This window comes from Microcaecilia unicolor, chromosome 2 (assembly GCF_901765095.1).
Source record: "Microcaecilia unicolor chromosome 2, aMicUni1.1, whole genome shotgun sequence".
In the NCBI taxonomy this organism is placed as follows: domain Eukaryota; kingdom Metazoa; phylum Chordata; class Amphibia; order Gymnophiona; family Siphonopidae; genus Microcaecilia; species Microcaecilia unicolor.
The window spans coordinates 654,097,122-654,118,498 of record NC_044032.1 but is presented as its reverse complement, the minus strand read 5'-3'; the positions used below and the strand labels follow the sequence as shown (position 1 = coordinate 654,118,498).

Below are 21,377 nucleotides of genomic sequence, written 5' to 3'. Positions count from 1 at the left end.
AAACAGTAGCTATCTCAGTACGTTTATGATACTGTATTGTAAAACTGGATTCTTACAACAAATTACTTTCTTGTGTGTTATTCTTTGCTATGTATCCTGTTTATTGTAAGCCACATTGAACTCAATATTGTTTGGGATAATGTGGGATATAAATGTCACAAATAAATAAATACACACATAATAAGCAACCAGACATGATATTCTTCAGTGCAACAACAGTGATTGAAGCTACCAAATAGCTCAAAGTGAGTCACATTCTGGTACAGTAGGCATTTTCCTGTCCCCAGAGGGCTTACAATCTAAGGGGGTCTTTCACTAAGCCGCAGTAACGTTTTTAGCTTGTGGTAGAAATCATCTTGCAGTAAAAGCCAAGATGCCTACAGGAATATAATGGGCGTCTCGGTGTTTACCGCCAGCTGATTTCTACTGCGGTTCAGTAAAAGACCACCTAAGTTTGTACCTCAGGCAATGGAGAGCTCATTTTATTGCCCATGATCACAAGGGGAAGCAGTGGGATATTGATAGGCTACTCATCCACTCTATGCAGTGACTGCAGTCCTATGGTACACTGTACCCATGTAGGGCTTTCCTTGGCTTATTCAGGCAGCCGGTGGGGGGGAGGAGAGAGGGGAGAACAGGTACATGCTCTCTGAATAAATTTACATTTGTTTTCAAATAGGTGAAAATCTACTTGCGGATACTGCATGCGAGACTTTCATAAGGAAACCCCAGTGTGTATTTTCTTTCCCATGAACTAATTCCTTCTCTTCACCACCTCACTTTAGGCAGGTAAAAAGTAGCACAAATAGTTTTACCTATAGTGGGGGGAAATTTCCAGTGAGGTTTTTTTTTTTAATGTTGCTATATAGCTCTTCACTCACATAAAAATCTTTCAAAATTAGTCTCATTATCATACCAGTGAATGCTCCAAAAAAAAAAAAAACTAATCTCCGCTACACAGCACAGAATGGCTAAAGGATTCTATTTTATACTTTCAAAAGCAAGCAGGAAATGGGGTTTCCAAGCAAAACTGCATGGACTTGTACCCAAGGACAGGCTAGGCAGTTTTTAAAGACTTGCAGCAGTGGCTTTGAAACTTGCCTTTGTAACGTTTAGATATTGAGGAAGAGATAAAACTTCTTGTACCTTTCATTTTCTCCTTTAGTGTGAAGCTGCCGTGGATTCTCTTTAACTCAGACTCCATCGTTAGTCCTCCAATGTCAGCCTCCAAATGCGTGTGATTCACCATGCCAATTCCAAAGACTATTAGAGTTACGTGCTGAGGCTCAGAAGTGACCAGGCTGCGCTTCCTTTGGGGCTTGCTTAAGCTGCCATTGTCTTGTTCATTCTCAAACACAACCCTACAGGCAGGTTCTGAAGGGCTCCGGCCAACTACACAAGTAAATAAAAATGGCTCATTAAACTGTATTACAAATCAGGGTCAACCTTACAAGGACATCTCTTAAAACATTTCTATTCTGCAATAGTTGAATTTCAACATTAACTTTCCATTTTGGAATTCTTTTTCTGCCAACAGTAAGGCATTCTTGCAGGATTTCTACAATAAGCATGTATGTGCTAACAGCACATAGATCTCATGCATATTCATTGTGAAAATCAGGAAATCTCGACTGATCTGAGGACCCCTGCATTCATTATGCTATATTAACCTAACTTCTTTTAGGCATATTCCTAATTCATAAGGTGAAAGAGATGTGATCTATAGATATATCTAGAGGGTATTATCAGATTCAACATGAACAGTTGAAACTTGAATCCATCTAGGAAAACAAGGTTCAAAAATGGATCTTTAATGAAACTGGCAACAGCATCTCACAGCACATGGACCATTAATCACCTTATGACACTCTCTTTACTAGAACAATTACACATATATAAAGAAGTCTTTTGAAAATTTAGCCTGCGTTTGTTTTTGAAATAAAGAAATCAGACTGATATCACCTTCAACTTCTTTTGTATGTTAACTAATTAATACGAGGCAAAATCACAAACTCTACTCACTTGCTGGACCAAAGGTTTCCGAAGACTTTTCTAAAATCCCCGTAGGATCAGAAATGAGTGAATAAAAGTTCAGCAGCTTGTACATATTTTGCCAGCACTCTGCAGATGGTTCGCTCTGCTCTGACACGGTGATGGAATCTGAGTCATCCATATGGATGGTCATGTGATCCACCACATCTTTTGAGCCTTTCCGAGATACTCTGGAGGTTCTCCTTTCCGATCGCCCCAGTGAGTTTTTGTTCCGAGACTCTTTCCTGTTCTCAGTGTTTGCTCGCTTACTCTTGGCGTTATTCACCCTGACCCCACCATTGAGGCTCCCTCGAGAGCTGCGGCTGAAGTCGGAAGAACGGAAATCACGATGCCTACGGGTTTTGAAGGTGGGCGTTGGCGAGGCAGATCCAGCTGTATACCTACTGAGCTTAATGTCTGTCTGAGTCGCTTTTATATCGTCTATCATTGTACTAAACTGATGAATAAGGCGCACAAGGGCCATGTCGACATGCTGGCTTATGGACTGGCAGGAGACGGTAAAATTGCAGTGAAACGTGTTATAGTAGCGCTTGTTCAGGTCGTGAAAGGAAAGAGCAGTTGTGGAGTTCTGAGGCGTGAACATTGACTTCTCCATCACTACAGCATTGATACTAAAAGTCTCCAACATCAGTGCAGGTTTGAATTCAAGCGGAGGAAGATTGACAGCGCCTTGTCTAAAAAACATTTTAAGACAATTACATTGGATGAACAAATACCCTTCCACAAAAACAGTTTCAGGAGGCTTAGCTACAACATAAAAGGATGAAATGGGCTTCAGATTAAGCAAAGAACTATCAGGTTGATATTCAGCTTCAGCGTTTAGCCTTTTATACACTGGATGTTGTGGTAAAAAAAAACAAAAAACAAACAAAAACCTGAATATGCAGTGCTGGTATCTGGATAGAGCGGAGACTGGTGGCACTATTTGGATGGCAGCAAAATTCAGTGTTGATACCTCCTTAACTAGGAATGTGCGCTATTAATAAACTTGGTAACCTGATAGCTTAATAAAGACAAACAAAATTTTCTTTTCTTGATATGTTCTTCAAAAATGCTTGGGATTATCCTGTAAAACACTGCCTCATGTCTTAAAAAAGTAACTTCACAGGGAGAACAAACTGATTTTGTACAAGTTAGATAATATAAAATAGGATACGATAGTTTTAAATACAAGTTAGCCAAGAAACTTAAGTTTTAATACAATTAAACATGATATATTTACCTTCTTACTCTTTTACCCCTCCTCTCTTTTGAAGTGTCTGAATCAACAATATCTGCCCTGAGGCAATCCAAAGTACCAGAGAATGAGAGGTGTTCCCCGAAATATGTTCTGTAGCAGAGGGGTGCAACATCTTGAGACTGAATACCGGTATGGCTCAGGAGAGGCTTGAAAACAACCTGCAACATGCAAAATCTGGTTATCTAGGTCCATTGAAATAATCAATGCCAATCAAAACTTGTCTAGAACAGTTCATGCAGGACAGATTTAAGGAAGTGGGTTTTAGGATCCAGAAGCTAGTCAAAGAACCATATCAGTAGTGTAATAAAAAGGTATCAGCATTTTTGTTTTGCTTTTTATTTATTCACCTTTATATATTCAAGTACACAAACACAATAACCATAACACTACCTTTTTCTTCCTTTGAAGTGAGGTAAAAGAAAAACAAATCTCAGAAAGAAGTGGTACTTCCCTCAGATTCTACACACGGCACACAAATTTCTACGCTATCCTGAGATGCACTCACAACTAAATTGGCTAACGAGACAATCAGTGTCAATAATTGGGTGCGATCAATTATGGGCGTTAATTGGGAACATTTTGGACTTTGCATGCATTTTGCTAGGTCAATGAAGATTGGCGTGCAGATCTTATAGCACACAACTCAGAAGGGGTCAAGGGCGTTCACTAAATATGTGTACAGTATCACTGGGGATTCGTACCTAACTTACCCGTCAGCATTTACGCCAGGTTTCAGTTAGTATAAATCCTCGCGCACAAAGTTTGGCACGGAATTCAGCTCTCAGTGCTATTCTATAAAAGGCGCATAACTTGGAGCGCTGATTATAAAACAGCGCTCCGTGGAGATTTACTGAGTCTAGTGGAACTTTCAGCACTTCAGCCAAGTACGATCTGGCCTGGTGGTCTCAGCCCTGAAAGATGAAAAGCACTAACCAAACCGTTACCTTAACCTCCCCCATACCGTTCCATCTCAATATCCATTGCAAGCCATTCACAGATTTATCTGTTGAAAGGAGATCACAGACAGATGGACAGACGAGATCTACCACTAGGAGTTTCACTCTTTTACTTTGGAAATGAATGCCAAAAAAAAAAAGAAAGTTTTTAGCACTGGGGACATAATAGATATACAAATAAATGCGGACTAGAAAAGAAAACCGCCACAACCACACAAGGTTGTAGGCCACCGAGCACAAACATCACAGACCTCTAATACTTCTGCATATCACAGCCATGTCACACGTGCAGATAGGATCCCCGTGGCAACGCCAAAGAGCCTAAAACTGCGCCAAGTGATGTGGTCCTATCCCAGAGACAGAATTATAAGAAACCTAAATAACAACGCAGAAATAGAGACAAACCCCTCTAATGATGCAGCACAGGCTTGTAGGGAAGGAAGCTGTGCCGACCTGTACGCCAGGTCCCAATTCGGGAGAAAAACAAACCAAGCCCGGGCGCAGACAAGGTGCCGAAAAGAGAGCAATGCCTTAAGCCAGATTCAAATAAAAAGTCAGACCACTCTATGAATGTCACAACAAGCACCGTAATAGCTGACCCAGAAGCCAGACCAGCGATGTAGATACAACTCGCTGGAAAGGAGCCCAAGGCAGGGAATACTGCCAGAGACATCTATGCAGAACCCATGCAAGCCAGAGCCGCCATAACCACTACATGAGAGGAGCATGGGAAGCAGAGACTGAGCCCAATGTCCCCAGTGCCAAGAAGCCAAACAGGAAGGAAAATGCAAAGGCGAAAAAACCTTGGTGAAACAAAGCCTTTGGTAATTAACAGTCTAAGTTCCCTCACCACTGTCAAAAACCAAACAGTAAGAAATACAGGCAGCAATACTTACATGCATAGAGGAAGAATCCAGTGAAGAAACTTACTTTCTGTGATAAAAATCTTCAGCTCATATACCCATTTGCAGTCCATCCCTAACCTCTTAAACACTCCTCAGAAACCGCTAAATGGTGGGTGAGTGAAGGGGGAGGGAGAGGGACCCGGCAACACTGAGCGTCACCCAGCTCCATCCAGAGTAGCAGAGAATAAAGGAGCTAATATCCTGCAAGAGGAAACCCCCCGGCTCAACTATCACCCAGTTGGAAATGCGTCAGGAGCTGGCTGAAAAGCACCACAGAGGAGCTGCAGAAACCATCAACCATCTGCTTGAAGACAGAAAAATATTGAACATTCCGGGCTTATGATATCCTTAAGGGGCAAATCACAAGAACTATTTTTCTCTGTCTCCATCCGCTAGTAAACAGTCATAACCCATTGGTTTGGACTGGTCTGGTATGACGACAAGGAACTATTTTTTAAAGTGTCATCCAGTCTGCCCATATATTCTAGCCATACTGCTAAAGATATATCCCAGTTGCCAGCTACAGACTGTGACTGCCTGCAAGATTGCTCCTTATCTAGTACAATCTTGTCTTCATCCTTTGAACTCTACCATTTTGGGCACGTGAGCATGCAAGTTCACCGCAATGCTCTACAACAATCTGAACAGTCAGCAATATTGTGTAGTCATTGTGAAAACATCCAGCCAGCCACCTTCCTTTCCTAGTCTGCCAGGCAGACCTATCTAGAAGTTTAATTCTACCGTAACAGCCTGATCTAAATATCCATCGCCACTACTGAGCCTGCCAGAGGGACCCAGGTACCTGAATACCTGCAATTTCACTAGGTCCTCTAGTAACCCACTATTATATGCTTTAACGTATGGGTCCCATTTTCTTACTCAAGTTTTTATTTTTTAGTTTTCAAGTTAATAAATCTAGCAAGTTAGTCCAACAAAAAGGTAGTATCACCCTCATATTCTTCAAATGTGCACACACAAAAAGTCGTGAATGTAATAGGTAAAGTTAGGAACTAAGTTCAGTAGACAAATACTGGCACAAAAACCTTGAATGATTTCCACACTTCTTTTTTTTTCAGTGAAAATATTTAATCTCTGAGCAGTGCATAACGAGAAGGGTTCTTGTAAATGGTCTATGCAGTCCTTGCACTAGCAGATGAACTTAAGAAGGACTCAAGAAGATCTAGAAAGGAAGACTAACTTTGAGAGAAACATGAGAAAGGCAATATAGAAAATGCTTTTGAAAAATTTGCAAACTCCATGGCATTTCTCTTATAGGACAACCTCTCTTACCTAGCACAATCAGAACCAATGCAAAATTTGTTACTAAATATATATATAAATATTCACATCACATCTGTGAAAAACCTTTACCTGTGCATCTGCAAGCTGGACTGCAGGAAATCCTTGGTTACCCTCTTCTGCACCTGCAATATCATCCTGACTAGAGCTACGCTGAGAATGTGTTCCATCTAGAGTGTTCTGGTCACTGGAAAGCACAGTATTAAAGTCTGAAGCAGAGGGTATTGTAGGAAGATTGTTGCTAATACCTACAAAATAAAGCACCATAGACACTGATTATTCAAGTTGAGCTAACCAAAAAGGAAGCAGAAAATCTTTCATTCTGAACGCCATACATTACATCATCATGTTTTCTATTACCATTCAACCCAAAACACTCTGTAATACTAGATGTCAACTCTCTGTTCATTTCCACTAGCCACGATTTATTGTAAGCCACATTGAGCCTGCAAAGAGGTGGGAAAATGTGGGATACAAATGTAATAAATAAATAAATAAATAAATCATTTTAGATGCATTGGCTGGGACAAAAAAACAAAAAAATATATCATTTAATTTGGTCTGTCTAGGCCACAGAAGGAAAACTACGTTGTTTAACTTGGAAATGTCCAAGCAAACAAAGCAACAGGAGAAGACCTCTATGCAAATCAGACAGAACTCAAGAGTAGAGGAAGTAACACAGCTCCAAACGTGTAGGGAGAACAAGCAGGCTTTATTCCAAAGCACCAACAGAAGAAGACCCGACACAGGTTCGTGTTTCGGTAGAAACAGCGCCTGCATCAGGGGTCTAACAAAATTACTCTCTATAAGAACATTGTATCTTCCTTCATTGCTACAACTGTTGTACTGTGTTTGTGAAGTGAGTGTATCTGTGATCGTTTTACGTATTGCATCAGTGTAGATTCCATCAATCTTGTGTTGGTGCTTTGGAATAATGACTACCGGTTCTCCCAACTCGTATGGAGCTGTGTGACTTCCTCTGCTCTTTTGGAGTTCTATTCTCCATGGAAAGCAAGATAATCAACGCAAGTCACAACACCATCCAACGGTGCTGACAGAGCACTTACAATATTTTTCTGAACATGGACAGGCACTTGTGTGTGACCATCCTCCCCCTCACAATGTCCCTGCTTGGGGTAGTGGGAGCAAAGATTTTCAGGGCGGTCACTAAACCAAGGAGGGCTGGGAGTGCCAGCCTAGTGGGTGGTTTTGGGAAGGGCCAGGAGTTAATAAAAGGAATGGTTTTGCAGAAACCGTGGTCTTTGGTTGCCCACCCCCGCCGAGACCCTGAGTACCGAGGGGGAAATCTTGGGAACCAGGCAAGAGGAGTTTACAGTGGGTGATGACTGAAGCTGTCACCTTTTCTATTTTGGTCACTTTAAGATCTCACTTATGATGAACAACTTTGGAGGTGGCCTTCTGACTTTCCTGCTTCAACCTGACTATAATCAGTCAGCTGTCCAGCTAAGGACAGACCAAGATCCCCTCATGATGGCAAAAGGCAGCGACCACCAAGATGTCCTTGGCATCCTTACTGACACCTTACGAACAATTTCATCACCTCTGCTCCTCTACCAACAATTTCTTTCATGTCTTACATTAGTCCAAGCTCATTTAGCTTCTATTCATCGTTCAGCATTTTTCTTCTGGCACAAACATAACGTAATTCTCTGCCTCACGATTAATGTGCTGAATCATCTCATATTATTATATTTAAAACTGCACTAAAGACTTATATTTTTGGTCTCTCCTACATAAGAGTTGCAGTACAGTGGGTCTGGTGGCAGAAGACAAGGACCAGGACCTGGCTGCAGTTGTAGTGTTCCTTTTGTCTGACTCTGGTGTTCCTTTCATTAATTTCAATACTTTATGTTGTAAACCACTTTGATGTACTACTAAACGTGGTATAGTAAATGTATAACGAACAAGAACACTGTCTGCTGTAGATGAAAACCAACAATTGCCTTGTGTGTATCTCCTCTTACAGGCAACAATGTGGTGACTAAAATTATTTTGCTTGTATCTCAATCTGCTGGTAGGGGGGGAGGACTTAAGCCTATGCATCTTGCTGGTCTAGTAGGATAAAGAAGAAATGTTCTGTTGTGGATTAGGAATTGGTTATTGGACAGGATCAAATGGCCATTTCTCTCAGTGGAGGAGGTGGAGTGCCACCGGCATCTATCTGTCCAAGAAGAAGCCGTCCGAGCAGAGTGGCCGGCCAAGATGGCGGAGGCGAGCAGCGGGGGATGGGCGTTTATGGCGGGAAAAACCGCCGCGCTGGAGGGAGAACCGGGACACTGACCGGCCTCCAAACTGACACCCAACAAGGGCGAATCAGACTTTAAGACCCCCGCATCCCCGCTAGAAACGCACACGCGGTCCGGGGAGCGATTCTTCGCGCCCTCGCCCTCCGACGCCATAGGCCACGTGGAGATCGATCGTGGAACCCCCTGCCCGCTATAAAAAGGTAAAAATTACCTGCTTCTTGCTCCGAGCTGTAACGACCTGGTGTCCCAGTGAGTAGCTGCAATAAACGTTTAAATAAACGTCGAAATAAACGCCTTTAAGGACGTCCAAAATTTTTTTTTTTTTTTTTTTTAACGGAGCCAGCGGGAGGGGGGAGAAAAGGAGGGACCTGGCACCACCAGGTTTGCACTTGCTCAAGAAGAGCCCTCAACCCCAGGCACTCAACAAAACCTAAAAATTAGGCTTGGAGGCCTAGCCAGAGCTGCTGCTGTGTGTGACCACCACCTGTTGAGATAGAGAACATACTGGGGAGTTTCCGGCAGCACATGACCACATATAGGGAGGCAAAAGTTTGCTCTCTATCTCCACCTGCTGGTAGATGGACACAACCCACCAGTCTATGGATTGATCAGCATGATGATATGGAAATGGCCATTTCTCAGTGGAGGAGGTGGAGTGCCACCGGCATCTATCTGTCCAAGAAGAAGCCGTCCGAGCAGAGTGGCCGGCCAAGATGGCGGAGGCGAGCAGCGGGGGATGGGCGTTTATGGCGGGAAAAACCGCCGCGCTGGAGGGAGAACCGGGACACTGACCGGCCTCCAAACTGACACCCAACAAGGGCGAATCAGACTTTAAGACCCCCGCATCCCCGCTAGAAACGCACACGCGGTCCGGGGAGCGATTCTTCGCGCCCTCGCCCTCCGACGCCATAGGCCACGTGGAGATCGATCGGGGAACCCCCTGCCCGCTATAAAAAGGTAAAAATTACCTGCTTCTTGCTCCGAGCTGTAACGACCTGGTGTCCCAGTGAGTAGCTGCAATGAACGTTTAAATAAACGTCGAAATAAACGCCTTTAAGGACGTTCAAAATTTTTTTTTTTTTTTTTTTAACGGAGCCAGCGGGAGGGGGGAGAAAAGGAGGGACCTGGCACCACCAGGTTTGCACTTGCTCAAAAGAGCCCTCAACCCCAGGCACTCAACAAAACCTAAAAATTAGGCTTGGAGGCCTAGCCAGAGCTGCTGCTGTGTGTGACCACCACCTGCTGAGATAGAGAACATACTGAGGAGTTTCCGGCAGCACATGACCACATATAGGGAGGCAAAAGTTTGCTCTCTATCTCCACCTGCTGGTAGATGGACACAACCCACCAGTCTATGGATTGATCAGCATGATGATATGGAAATGGCCATTTCTCAGTGGAGGAGGTGGAGTGCCACCGGCATCTATCTGTACTGGGACTGCTGCTATTTAACATATTTATAAATGATCTGGAAATTAGGATGATAAGTGAGGTGATTAAATTTGCAGATGACACAAAACTATTCAAAGGTTGTTACAACACATGTGGACTGTGAAACATTGCAGGAAGACCTTAGGAAATTGGAAGACTGTACATCCAAAAGGCAGATGAAATTTAATTTGGAGAAATTGTGGTCAAGTGCTTAACTTATACAATGAACTTGACTTGACTTTAAATAACCATCAAATAACCTCCCACTTAGCCAACTATCCCCCCTTCAATCTGTTCAGAACTCTGCTGCACGTCTCATATTCCGCCAGAACCGATATACTCATATCACCCCTCTCCTCAGGTCACTTCACTGGCTTCCGATCAGAAACCGCATTCAATTCAAGCTTCTCCTTCTTACCTACAAATGCACTCAGTCTGCTGCCCCTCACTATCTTTCTACCCTCATCTCCCCTTACGTTCCCGCCCGTAACCTCCGTTCACAGGATAAATCCCTCCTCTCAGTACCCTTCTCCACCACCGCCAACCAGGGGCGTATCTGACCTGCGGCGGTAGGGGGGCCAGGGCCAGAGTGAGGGGGCACATTATAGCCCCCCCCCCCCGCCACCGCCGCCGCCATTGCCGATCCCCCTCCCCCCAGCCGCTGCCATTGCCAACCCTCCCCCTCCGTTGCTCGCCTACCTTCGCTGGCGGGGGACCCCCAACCCCCGCCAGCCAAGCCGAGGTCCTTTCATTTTTCCACCGAAGCTGGCGCCGACGAAAGTTTCTTTTGAGTCTGACGTCGCTGCACGTTGTACGTGCAGGACGTCAGACTCAGAAACAGCTTCATTCTGTTTCTGAGTCTGACGTCCTGCACGTACAACGTGCAGCGACGTCAGACTCAAAAGAAACTTTCGTCGACGCCAGCTTCGGTGGAAAAATGAAAGGACCTCGGCTTGGCTGGCGGGGGTTGGGGGTCCCCCGCCAGCTGACGGAATTCTTTAAAGGCAGCCGTCAGGGGCAGGAGGACGCGGACCTCGGCTGGCGGGGGTTGGGGTCCCCCGCCAGCAAAGGTAGGCGAGCAACGGAGGGGGAGGGTTGGCAGCGGTAGGGGAGTCCAGGGCGAAATCTGCGGGGGCCCAGGCCCCTGAGGCCCCACGCAGATACGCCCCTGCCGCCAACTCCAGGCTCCGCTCATTCTGCCTCGCCTCACCCTATGCTTGGAACCTTCCCGAGCCCTTACGCCAAGCCCCCTCCCTGCCCGTCTTCAAGCCTTTGCTTAAAGCCCACCTCTTCAATGCTGCGTTCGGCACCTAACCCTTACCGTTCAGTGAATCCAGACTGCCCCAATTTGACTGCCCCTATCGGACCGACCGTTCACTTGTCTATTAGATTGTAAGCTCTTTGAGCAGGGACTGTCTCTCTTTGTTAAATTGTACAGCGCTGCGTAACCCTAGTAGCGCTCTAGAAATGTTAAGTAGTAGTAGTAGGAGTGGCCTAGTGGTTAGGGTGGTGGACTCTGGTCCTGGGGAACTGAGGAACTGAGTTCCATTCCCACTTCAGGCACAGGCAGTTCCTTGTGACTCTGGGCAAGTCACTTAACCCTCCATTGCCCCAGGTACAAATAAGTACCTGTATATGTAAGCCGCATTGAGCCTGTCATGAGTGGGAAAGTGCGGGGCACAAATGTAACAAAAATAAAAAAAAAATTATCCCAAATGACTCTGTACCACATCTTGTTCCCATCCTATATCTGCTCTTGGTCCCTCAGCTATGTGGTAAGCCGTATTGAAGAAAATCTTTAGCATCATATTTATTTGCTACATTTGTACCCTACATTTTCCCACCTATTTGCAGGCTCAAAGTGGCTTACATTATATTGCAAAAGATATAGTTATGAACAGAGTAAGAGGTTTGTTCTAAATTAAGATATTTTTTTTAGTTACATTTGTACCCCACGCTTTCCCACTCATGGCAGGCTCAATGTGGATTACATATTGTATACAGGTACTTATTTGTACCTGGGGCAATGGAGGGTTAAGTGACTTGCCCAGAGTCACAAGGAGCTGCCTGTGCCTGAAGTGGGAATCCAACTCAGTTCCTCAGGACCAAAGTCCACCACCCTAACCACTAGGCCACTCCTCCCTTAATCTTCCTTAATTCCCTATGTAAGAATTAAGGAAGATATGTCTGTGGAATAATTTACATATTAGATTGTAAGCTCTTTGAGCAGGGACTGTCTTTCTTCTATGTTTGTGTAGCGCTGCGTACGCCTTGTAGCGCTATAGAAATGCTAAATAGTAGTAGTAGTAGTCTCTTGTAACCAGAGCTAATATTGTGATGTCATAATGCCTCAGTCCACCAATAAGAGCCAACCTCATCAGTGATGTCACAATGGCTTGATTGTCCTATACTTGGCTCACTTTTATTACATAGCTCTTTGAGCAGGGACTGTCTTTCTTCTATGTTTGTGCAGCGCTGCGTACGCCTTGTAGCGCTATAGAAATGCTAAATAGTAGTAGTAGTAGTCTCTTGTAACCAGAGCTAATATTGTGATGTCATAATGCCTCAGTCCACCAATAAGAGCCAACCTCATCAGTGATGTCACAATGGCTTGATTGTCCTATACTTGGCTCACTTTTATTACATAGCTCTTTGAGCAGGGACTGTCTTTCTTCTATGTTTGTGCAGCGCTGCGTACGCCTTGTAGCGCTATAGAAATGCTAAATAGTAGTAGTAGTAGTAGTAGTAGTCTCTTGTAACCAGAGCTAATATTGTGATGTCATAATGCCTCAGTCCACCAATAAGAGCCAACCTCATCAGTGATGTCACAATGGCTTGATTGTCCTATACTTGGCTCACTTTTATTACATAGCTCTTTGAGCAGGGACTGTCTTTCTTCTATGTTTGTGCAGCGCTGCGTACGCCTTGTAGCGCTATAGAAATGCTAAATAGTAGTAGTAGTAGTCTCTTGTAACCAGAGCTAATATTGTGATGTCATAATGCCTCAGTCCACCAATAAGAGCCAACCTCATCAGTGATGTCACAATGGCTTGATTGTCCTATACTTGGCTCACTTTTATTACATAGCTCTTTGAGCAGGGACTGTCTTTCTTCTATGTTTGTGCAGCGCTGCGTATGCCTTGTAGCGCTATAGAAATGCTAAATAGTAGTAGTAGTAGTAACACATAATGAAAAAGAAAAATAATATGATAATATGGCTAATATAATCAGTTTAGACAGATTAGTAGGTGGTTGGTTTACATATAGAATAATCAAGTTCTAAGGAGGATTCTTATTGTAAGTGTTTTCAAACAAGTGTCATTTCTATGTTAGTTGAATATTCTAATTCATGCTTATTAGGTGTATCATTAGTATTATGGTAACATTGTATTATATCTCTGGTATTCGAATTCCAGTGCTGTTAATATGTACATTTTTGATACTGTTTCACGGTAGTTCCATTATTAGGTTTCAATTTACTGTTTTCAAGTTTACCTCATTTATTGTATTTATGTTTATTCTTGGTTATTTTACTATTGTTATGCTGTTAACAAAATTATAAGTTTTATGTTAAATTGTACCTACTGAATGTCTTGATAAAGGTGGTTAACAAATCCCAATAAATAAATAAATCCAAAGTGATGCACATTGTGAAGAACAATCCAAATCATAATTACCTAATGCTAGGGTTCACCTTGGGGGTCAGCACTCAAGAAAAAGATCTAGGTGTCGTTTCACATAATATGCTGAAAATTTCTGTCCAGTGTGAGGTAGTGGTAAAAAAAAGCAAACAAAATGCTAGGAATTATTGGGAAAGGGATGGTAAATAAGACTGAGAATACTATAATGCCACTGTATCGCTCCATGGTGTAACCTCACCAAGGGTACTGCGTTCAGTTCTGGTCGCTGTATTTTTAAAAAAAGATATAGCGGAATTAGAAAAGGTTCAAAGAAGAGTGAGCAAAATGATAAAGGGGATGGAGCTCCTCCTATATGAGGAAAGGCTAAAGAGCTTAGGGCTCTTCAGCTTGGAAAAGAGACGGCTGATGGGAGATGTGATTTAGGTCTATAAAATCCTGAGTTGTATAGAACAAGAAGTGAATTGAATTTTTTACTCAACCAAGAAGTACAACGTCTAGGGGACACTCAATGAAGTTACATAGAAATACTTTTAAAACAAACAGGAGGAAATATTTTTTTCACTCAACGAATAGCTAATTTCTGGAACTCTTTTCCAGAAGATGTAGTAACAGTGGTTAGTGTATCTGGGTTTTAAAAAAATGTTTGGACATGGAAAAGTCCATAGTCTGCTATTGAGACAGACACGGGGCAGCCACTGCTTGCCCTGGGATTGGTAGCATGGAATGCTGCTACTATTTGGTTTTCTGCCAGGTACTTGTGACCAGATTGGCCACTGTTGGAATAAGGACACTGGGCTAGATGGACCATTGGTCTGAACCAGTATGGCTACTCTTATGTTCTTCTGTTCCTAAAGTCACTGTGGTCTGCGGTATTTTGGAGGACCTCTTGGTACTTTTCCAGAACCACCACACTATTTTTCACAGGAAATAATTTCAGGCTGCATTGATTGACGAAAGCTCACATTAGCACTGCATTATCCGGTGTAAAGATGGATAATTTATTTCTGTTCTCTAATTAACATACATAGAATCATGACTTGGTACCTGTTGGAAGGCTGTTGAGTCCAGACTTAACAACTGGAGACTCTTGAATCACACTACCTCTATTACCAACTGCATTTGACATCCAGTTATAGAAGCTCACTGATGGTTCAGACAGCAAAGGATGCTCTGATAGCATTTCTGTGGCAACAGGATTTCCTGCATTAATAAACCAGGGGAAAAAGATAAGTTAAGGTACATAATTATTGGCCAAAAAAAAAAAAGCCAGCCATACTGATGAATATAAACCTATTAAATACTATGCTTAGTATGGCAAAAAATCATACATTATCTTTTGAATGTACAGAATTGTCAAGCATCAACCCCGGATTCCATATATCGCGTCTAGTGTTTGGTGCCGAAATCCAAGCTTATTCTATAACAATGCACGTAACTTAATTGGCTTAACAAGCTAATCAGCACTGATAACAGGTCAAAATGTGCAATAATTGGCAATAATTAGTATTTACGTGCAGAACTCGCTAAGCGTGTTCTGTAACGCAGAGCGCCTAAATTCTAATGTGTACAGCCAAAAAGGGGCGTGGTTATGGGTGGGGAAATGGGCGTTTCAAAATTTATGCGCACTGTTATAGAATATGCCCTGTGTGCCTAAATCTTGGCGTAAATGGATGCGCGTATTTTTAAGTGCTGCGATATCAACTAAGTATATTCTATATACCACACCTAAATATAGGCACCGCTTACAGAATACGATTAGGTAGAAATTTTGTTCTGCGTGGAGTTTTCAGGTGCCGTTTATAGAATCTGTCCACAGATGTCTAAATTGAGCATGTAATGCTCAGAAAAAGTAATATAATTCTCTAATTAGCAGTAATTTATTTTATATTTCATCTTTCAACAACAGTGGCCTCCTACTATTTAAGAAAGTGTATGTATGAAATTCGAAATGAAATATTTAGGGGCCCTGTTATTAAAGCTTAGAACACTAACAGAATTAGCACGTGCTAAATTCTAAGAGGCCCATTTTATACCTTAGTGCAAGCTAATTCCATTAGTTACAGGGCCCCTTAGTGCACTATCAAAACAACGTTTAAACTATTTAGAGGGCAACTGAAATTAACAAAATTGTTGAGTCATTTTTTTCCTTCTATGCTCTTTATTTTATTCCGGAAAATTTTTTTAAAGTTTCACATATGAATAAACATGCCCAATTATGAATCCAAATAAACAATGGAGCAGATGCATATTTTGTCTTCAAACATCTGCCCCAGGTACTGTATATCTAAAAGTAACTGGGTCGATATTCAGCTGGAAGCACTTAACATTTTGCTGACTGCCACTGATATTATACCTTTAAACGATCAATCAAAAATAAAATTTAATTGAACCTTATGCCAGGAAATTCAATGCTGGGACATGTCCAGCACTGAATTTCTGGGTTTATAGAGCCAGGGAAACAGATCTTCAACACTTAATGGCTATGGCATACACATAAAGATAGGGCTGACTTTCATGCAGTCCTATTTATGTGGTGACCTTGGCCAGTTAAGTGTTGAATATCGGCATTTAATTGGCCACATGCTGTCCCACCCCGGAACGTCCCCAAAACAGGCTGTTTTGTGTTAGGTGCTAATTGGACATTTTCATCAGCACTAATTGGCTAATGCCCAGATTGTAGAATCATAAGCACAGGTCAGCACCCCAGCACAGCTCAAAAAGGGCAGAGGCTGACAAGCCAGTGCGACTCTGGAATCTATCAGAGATTGAGAAGCCTGTAATTTATTAAAGAACATGAGCCTGTGTAAACTCAGGAATCTAAGATCTATTATGATACTCTTACAGGCAAGCTGGCTGGCGTGGGAAAGATGCAATTATGGTTGGACAGAAGAATGTGATTTAGCTACTTAAGGGAAAAATATATTGTGAGAACAGAGAACAGAATGATCTCTCAGGAAGATAAGTGATGAAGTAATGTGAAGCCTTGCTTAACACAAAAGGTATATAAACAATTGAATCAGAGCGTTATGTTGGAGAGGCAGTGGTAGACCACATGTTTGTGTCCCCTGCTCTGCACATGAGAAACTAGCATTTGTAATTGTAACTTTCTCTTGGTAAGAAATTAAAGAATTGCTTTTCTCATAAAATGTGGCCTTCCTAGTCTTTTATCTCTCTAAATTGCGGGTGGTTGGTGAGTACTAATTTGGGGAGGTGATAAAAAGACTAGATATTTAAAAACAAGATGGTCAGAAGCAAACGTGGGTGCTAGAGGCCATTAGCACCAGCCTACTGCCCACATTTGCCTGCGCCCCAGGATCAGAGAAGTGAGCACATGAAACAACAAGCTCGTAGGCTCTGACATTAGAATATAAGAGTAGCCATACTGAGTCAGACCAGTGGTCCATCTAGCCCAGTATCCTGTCTCCAATGGTGGCCAATCCAGGTCACAAGTACCTGGCAGAAACTCAAATCGTGGAAACATTCCATGCTACAAATCCCAGGGCAAGCATTGGTTTCCCCCATGTCTATATTTATTTATTTATATCCCACATTTTCCCACCTATTTGAAGGCTCAATGTGGCTTACATAGTACCAGGGAGGCCTTTGCAGGCTCCGGTGTGAACAAATACAGGGTGATGTTGTGGTAAGATCAAGTTCATGTGGCACAGCCACATGAGGGAATCGGAGAATGGAAGAGTTGTGTTATGTCCATTACGTGCTTTAGTTTGGTTGTGTTGCAGAGATTAGGCATTTAAGTTGGATCAGTAGGGTATGCCTTTTTAAACAGGTTGGTTTTTAGTGATTTCTGGAAGTTTAGGTGGTCGTACGTCGTTTTCAAGGCTTTTGGTAATGCCATCCACAGTTGTGTGCTTATGTAGGAAAAACTAGATGCGTAAGTTGTTTTGTATTTAAGTCCTTTGCAGCTTGGGTAGTGCAGATTTAGATATCAATATCAGACTATGAATTTTTCCTCCAGGAACTTGTCCAAACCTTTTTAAAACCCAGATACGCTAACCGCTGTTACCACATCCTCCAGAAAAAGAGTTCCAGAGCTTAGCTATTCGTTGAGTGAAAAATAGTTCCGTTTGTTTTAAATGCATGCAAATGAGGGTCTCGCCTATTCCTTCCTTCCTAATGATCAGCAAAACAAGAGCACTGCTCCCGCTGCAAACTCCACGTCAGCTTAGAGCTGGAGATAGGGTTTGGAGGAATGGGGGAGACCAAGAGGTTTGACAGGTCTGGGATTTTCTCCAGGATCAGTCAAACCTAAGCCCTGCCATCCCCCCCCCCCCCCCAACGCTAAAAAGATCTGGTAGTCCAGTGGGATCAGTAGCCCCCCTCCCCCTGACAGAAAAGCCCTCCCAAGCCTATGAGCCCTGCTGCAGACAACCAGAGCTAAGCATCAGTAAAAGACCCCCTAAGTTACCAGTCTTTTAAATATTCTAGCTTGAACAATGCTATCCTAGGTGGTAGCATATTCAGCATTACTTTAATGTCTTTGTAAAACTGAATTTCTGTCTGATTAGAGAGGCTTCCTAGCCGGTCCAAAAACAAGATTTTTTTAAAAGTCAGATAGCTGCCACATATGGCAGTGTATTACTGTATACTCTATCTCAGTAGTTTTGGTAAAAATGAGCATAGTACTCTAAAGTTATTTTCTTTTTAAACCTATATATTTTTGTTCAGGCCTGCAAAGTTTGAGGCCAAGTCTGTATAGAAGGCAGATTTTTCACATTCCTTTCTTTATCTGCTAAGCAGAGAGAGAGGGGGGGCGGTGGGAGCTCACTGTCCATAGTATTAGTGGCCTGCAAACAGGGTTTTTGTTTTTTTTCTACCCTCTCTCTTGCATGATCAGACTTTCCTATTGGCTGATTGCCACTTGAGTCTCTTGAGCGTGAAAAGTATAACTTTTATCTCCTCTTCTGGTCTTCTCGCTCCTCTTGTTCTGAAGCCATGCAAAGAAATCAGCTCTGAAGACAGGCAGAGAGGGATCTGGAGCTACACTGAACCTGTATGCTGAGACTGTCCTATTCCACTTTGCAAATAAAGTTAAGTATTTCATCTATTTTTGCTGATTAAGTGTTATCTGCAAATATCTTGGGAAACGAAAAGAACTATAGTAGGCTGCTTGATAGATAGCAGCAAGTGTGAGCCTGCATTATAGATAGGTGCCCATCAGTTTGCATTAGGTTCTCGCTGGCCAATATTATATTTTAATTAAAGGGCAGAATCATTCAGTGTGACATATTTCCCTTCACTAAATACATGTTGGCTTTGTCTCATTAATCCATGCTTTTGAATATGCTAATTTTGTTCTTTATAATAGTCTCTACTATTTTGCTCGGCACTGACGTCAGGCTCACCGGTCTGTAATTTCCAAGATCACCTCTGGAACCCTTTTTAAAAATCTGTATTCCACTGGCCACCCTCCAATCTTCTGGTACCATGCATGATTTTAAAGATAAATTACATATTATTAATAATAGTTCTGCAAGTTCATTTTTCAATTCTATCAAGTACTCTGGGATGAATACCATCCGGTGCAGGCGATTTGAGAGGCTTCAATTTGTCAAATTGCGCCATTACAGCTTCCAGGTTCATAGAAATTTTATTCAGTTTCTCTGACTCATCAGCTTTTAATATCTTTTCTGGCACTGGTATCTCATCCAAATCTTCCTCGGTGAAGACCGAAGCAAAGAATGTTTGGACTGTTAGTCATCTCAAGCACTTACCCTTCCAGCACAGACCCCTGGGGAACCCCACTGACTACCCTTCTCCATTGAGAATACTGACCATTTAACCCTACTCTCTGTTTTCTATCTTTTAACCAGTTTTTAATCCACAATAGGACACTACCTCCTATCCCATGACTCTCCAATTTCCTCTGGAGTCTTTCATGAGGTACTTTGTCAAACGCCTTCTGAAAATCCAGATACACAATATCAACCAGCTAACCTTTATCCACATGTTTGTTCATTCCTTCAAAGAAATGTAGTAGATTGGTGAGGCAAGATTTCCCTTCACTAAATCCATGTTGGCTTTGTCTCATTAATCCATGATTTTGAATACACTCTGTAATTACTCTCTCTCTACCAGGAAAGGTCCAATACTGCACCTGTACTACCAGAGGGAGAGATTCAAAAGAAAACCCAGGTCTTTCAGTACAGTATTTCCATACCATCTGCACTGGGGAAACCAATGGAGATTTAGGGAAATTTCAAAATCTCGGGTTGTTCCTTCTTAACTGATTTTCAAAGCGTCCCAATTTCTAAGGTAGTAAAACATAGGAGAGAAGGGTGTACGATGGCACTTCCAACGACAAAAGAACAGGAGGCTTGAGTCCAAAACAAGTAGATTATTGTGTCAATTGCAACACTAAGATTCAACACAGTGCCGTGTTTCGGCGATTCTGCCTGTATCAGGAGTCTGTAGATGTGCAGCCGAATGAAACAAACTCAATCAGTGCTTTCTTCAGAACTGAACAAAACTACTACTACTTATCACTTTTATAGCGCTACAAGGCATACATTGTTAGTGCCTTAGAACAAGAAAAAACTTCTTTGTCAGAGAACAGTCACTGCTTATTCACAATTCCAATGCCTGAGTCCGTTCTTCCATTCTACCCAAAACATTATTAACCTCTAATTTAATAGTCACATGAAAAGTTGCAAAATAAGTATACAAACCTTGGATGGTATCCCACAGTGACTGGTCTTCTCATCACACCAATTTTCATAATTGCATCAGATCTCATTTGGAGTTGCAGAGATTATCCTCATACATTTTTCCCAAATCTCTGGATTTCCTGATTCTACACTCATCAGTGAAGATTTAGGGGTCCTTTTACTAAGCTGTGATAAAAAGTGGCATGCGGTAGTGCAGGCGCGTGTATTGGGCACGCGCCAGGCCAGTTTTTACCACATCTACAAAAAATGTTGTTTTTTTTATAATGGGACGGGAAAAGGGTCTGCAGTAAAAATGAAACCAGAGCGCCCAAAACTGGCCTGAGCCATTAACATCACCCATTGATCTAGTGGTACAGACTCACATTCTACATGTACAGTGACTGGTTGACGCGCGCTAAGTGTCGATTACCACCTGAACTGGCACGTGAAGGAGGAAATAACTAAATAATTCATCCAGGCGTTATGGGTGCGCACCACATCTGAAATTACCGCCAGGAGGGCACACTGGCCTGGTGGTAGTCTCAATTTTGCGCTCGCTGCACGCGAGTAGAGCCTACCATGGCTTACTAAAAGGACCCCTTAGCCACCATTGGATCCCGAGCTCTTCTCCAAACTGAGGGCGCTCTTGGGTCACGGTGGGGCTGTGCGCACATCCTCAATAAGATTAGAGGACTGTGCCGAATCAGCTGCACTTCTACTGATGAAGAATGCCAAACTTTCATGGATCCGCTGTCCCAACTACAGCAACAGCAGGAGGAAATAGCTTGATTCTTTGCTTTCCTTTTCCCCACTCCTGACTCAAAAAAGCACACACAGCATAGGACAATAATCCAGGGAAGAAATGACACTCTCACAATTATATGACTAAACCGCCACCCTAGCTCCACCCCTCTCCAGTAC

General features: G+C 42.6%; 1 protein-coding gene across 1 annotated transcript in view; it reads right to left on the bottom strand.

Annotated features, from left to right (window-relative positions):
• The window catches only part of KIAA1109 (KIAA1109 ortholog), a 452,391-nt gene that overhangs the window by 180,821 nt on the left and 250,193 nt on the right, over positions 1-21,377 (bottom strand). The window contains 5 exon segments of the mRNA XM_030191772.1: positions 1,147-1,392; positions 2,023-2,726; positions 3,275-3,450; positions 6,525-6,700; positions 14,836-14,991. Coding sequence (XP_030047632.1) covers positions 1,147-1,392; positions 2,023-2,726; positions 3,275-3,450; positions 6,525-6,700; positions 14,836-14,991 — 1,458 coding nt within the window.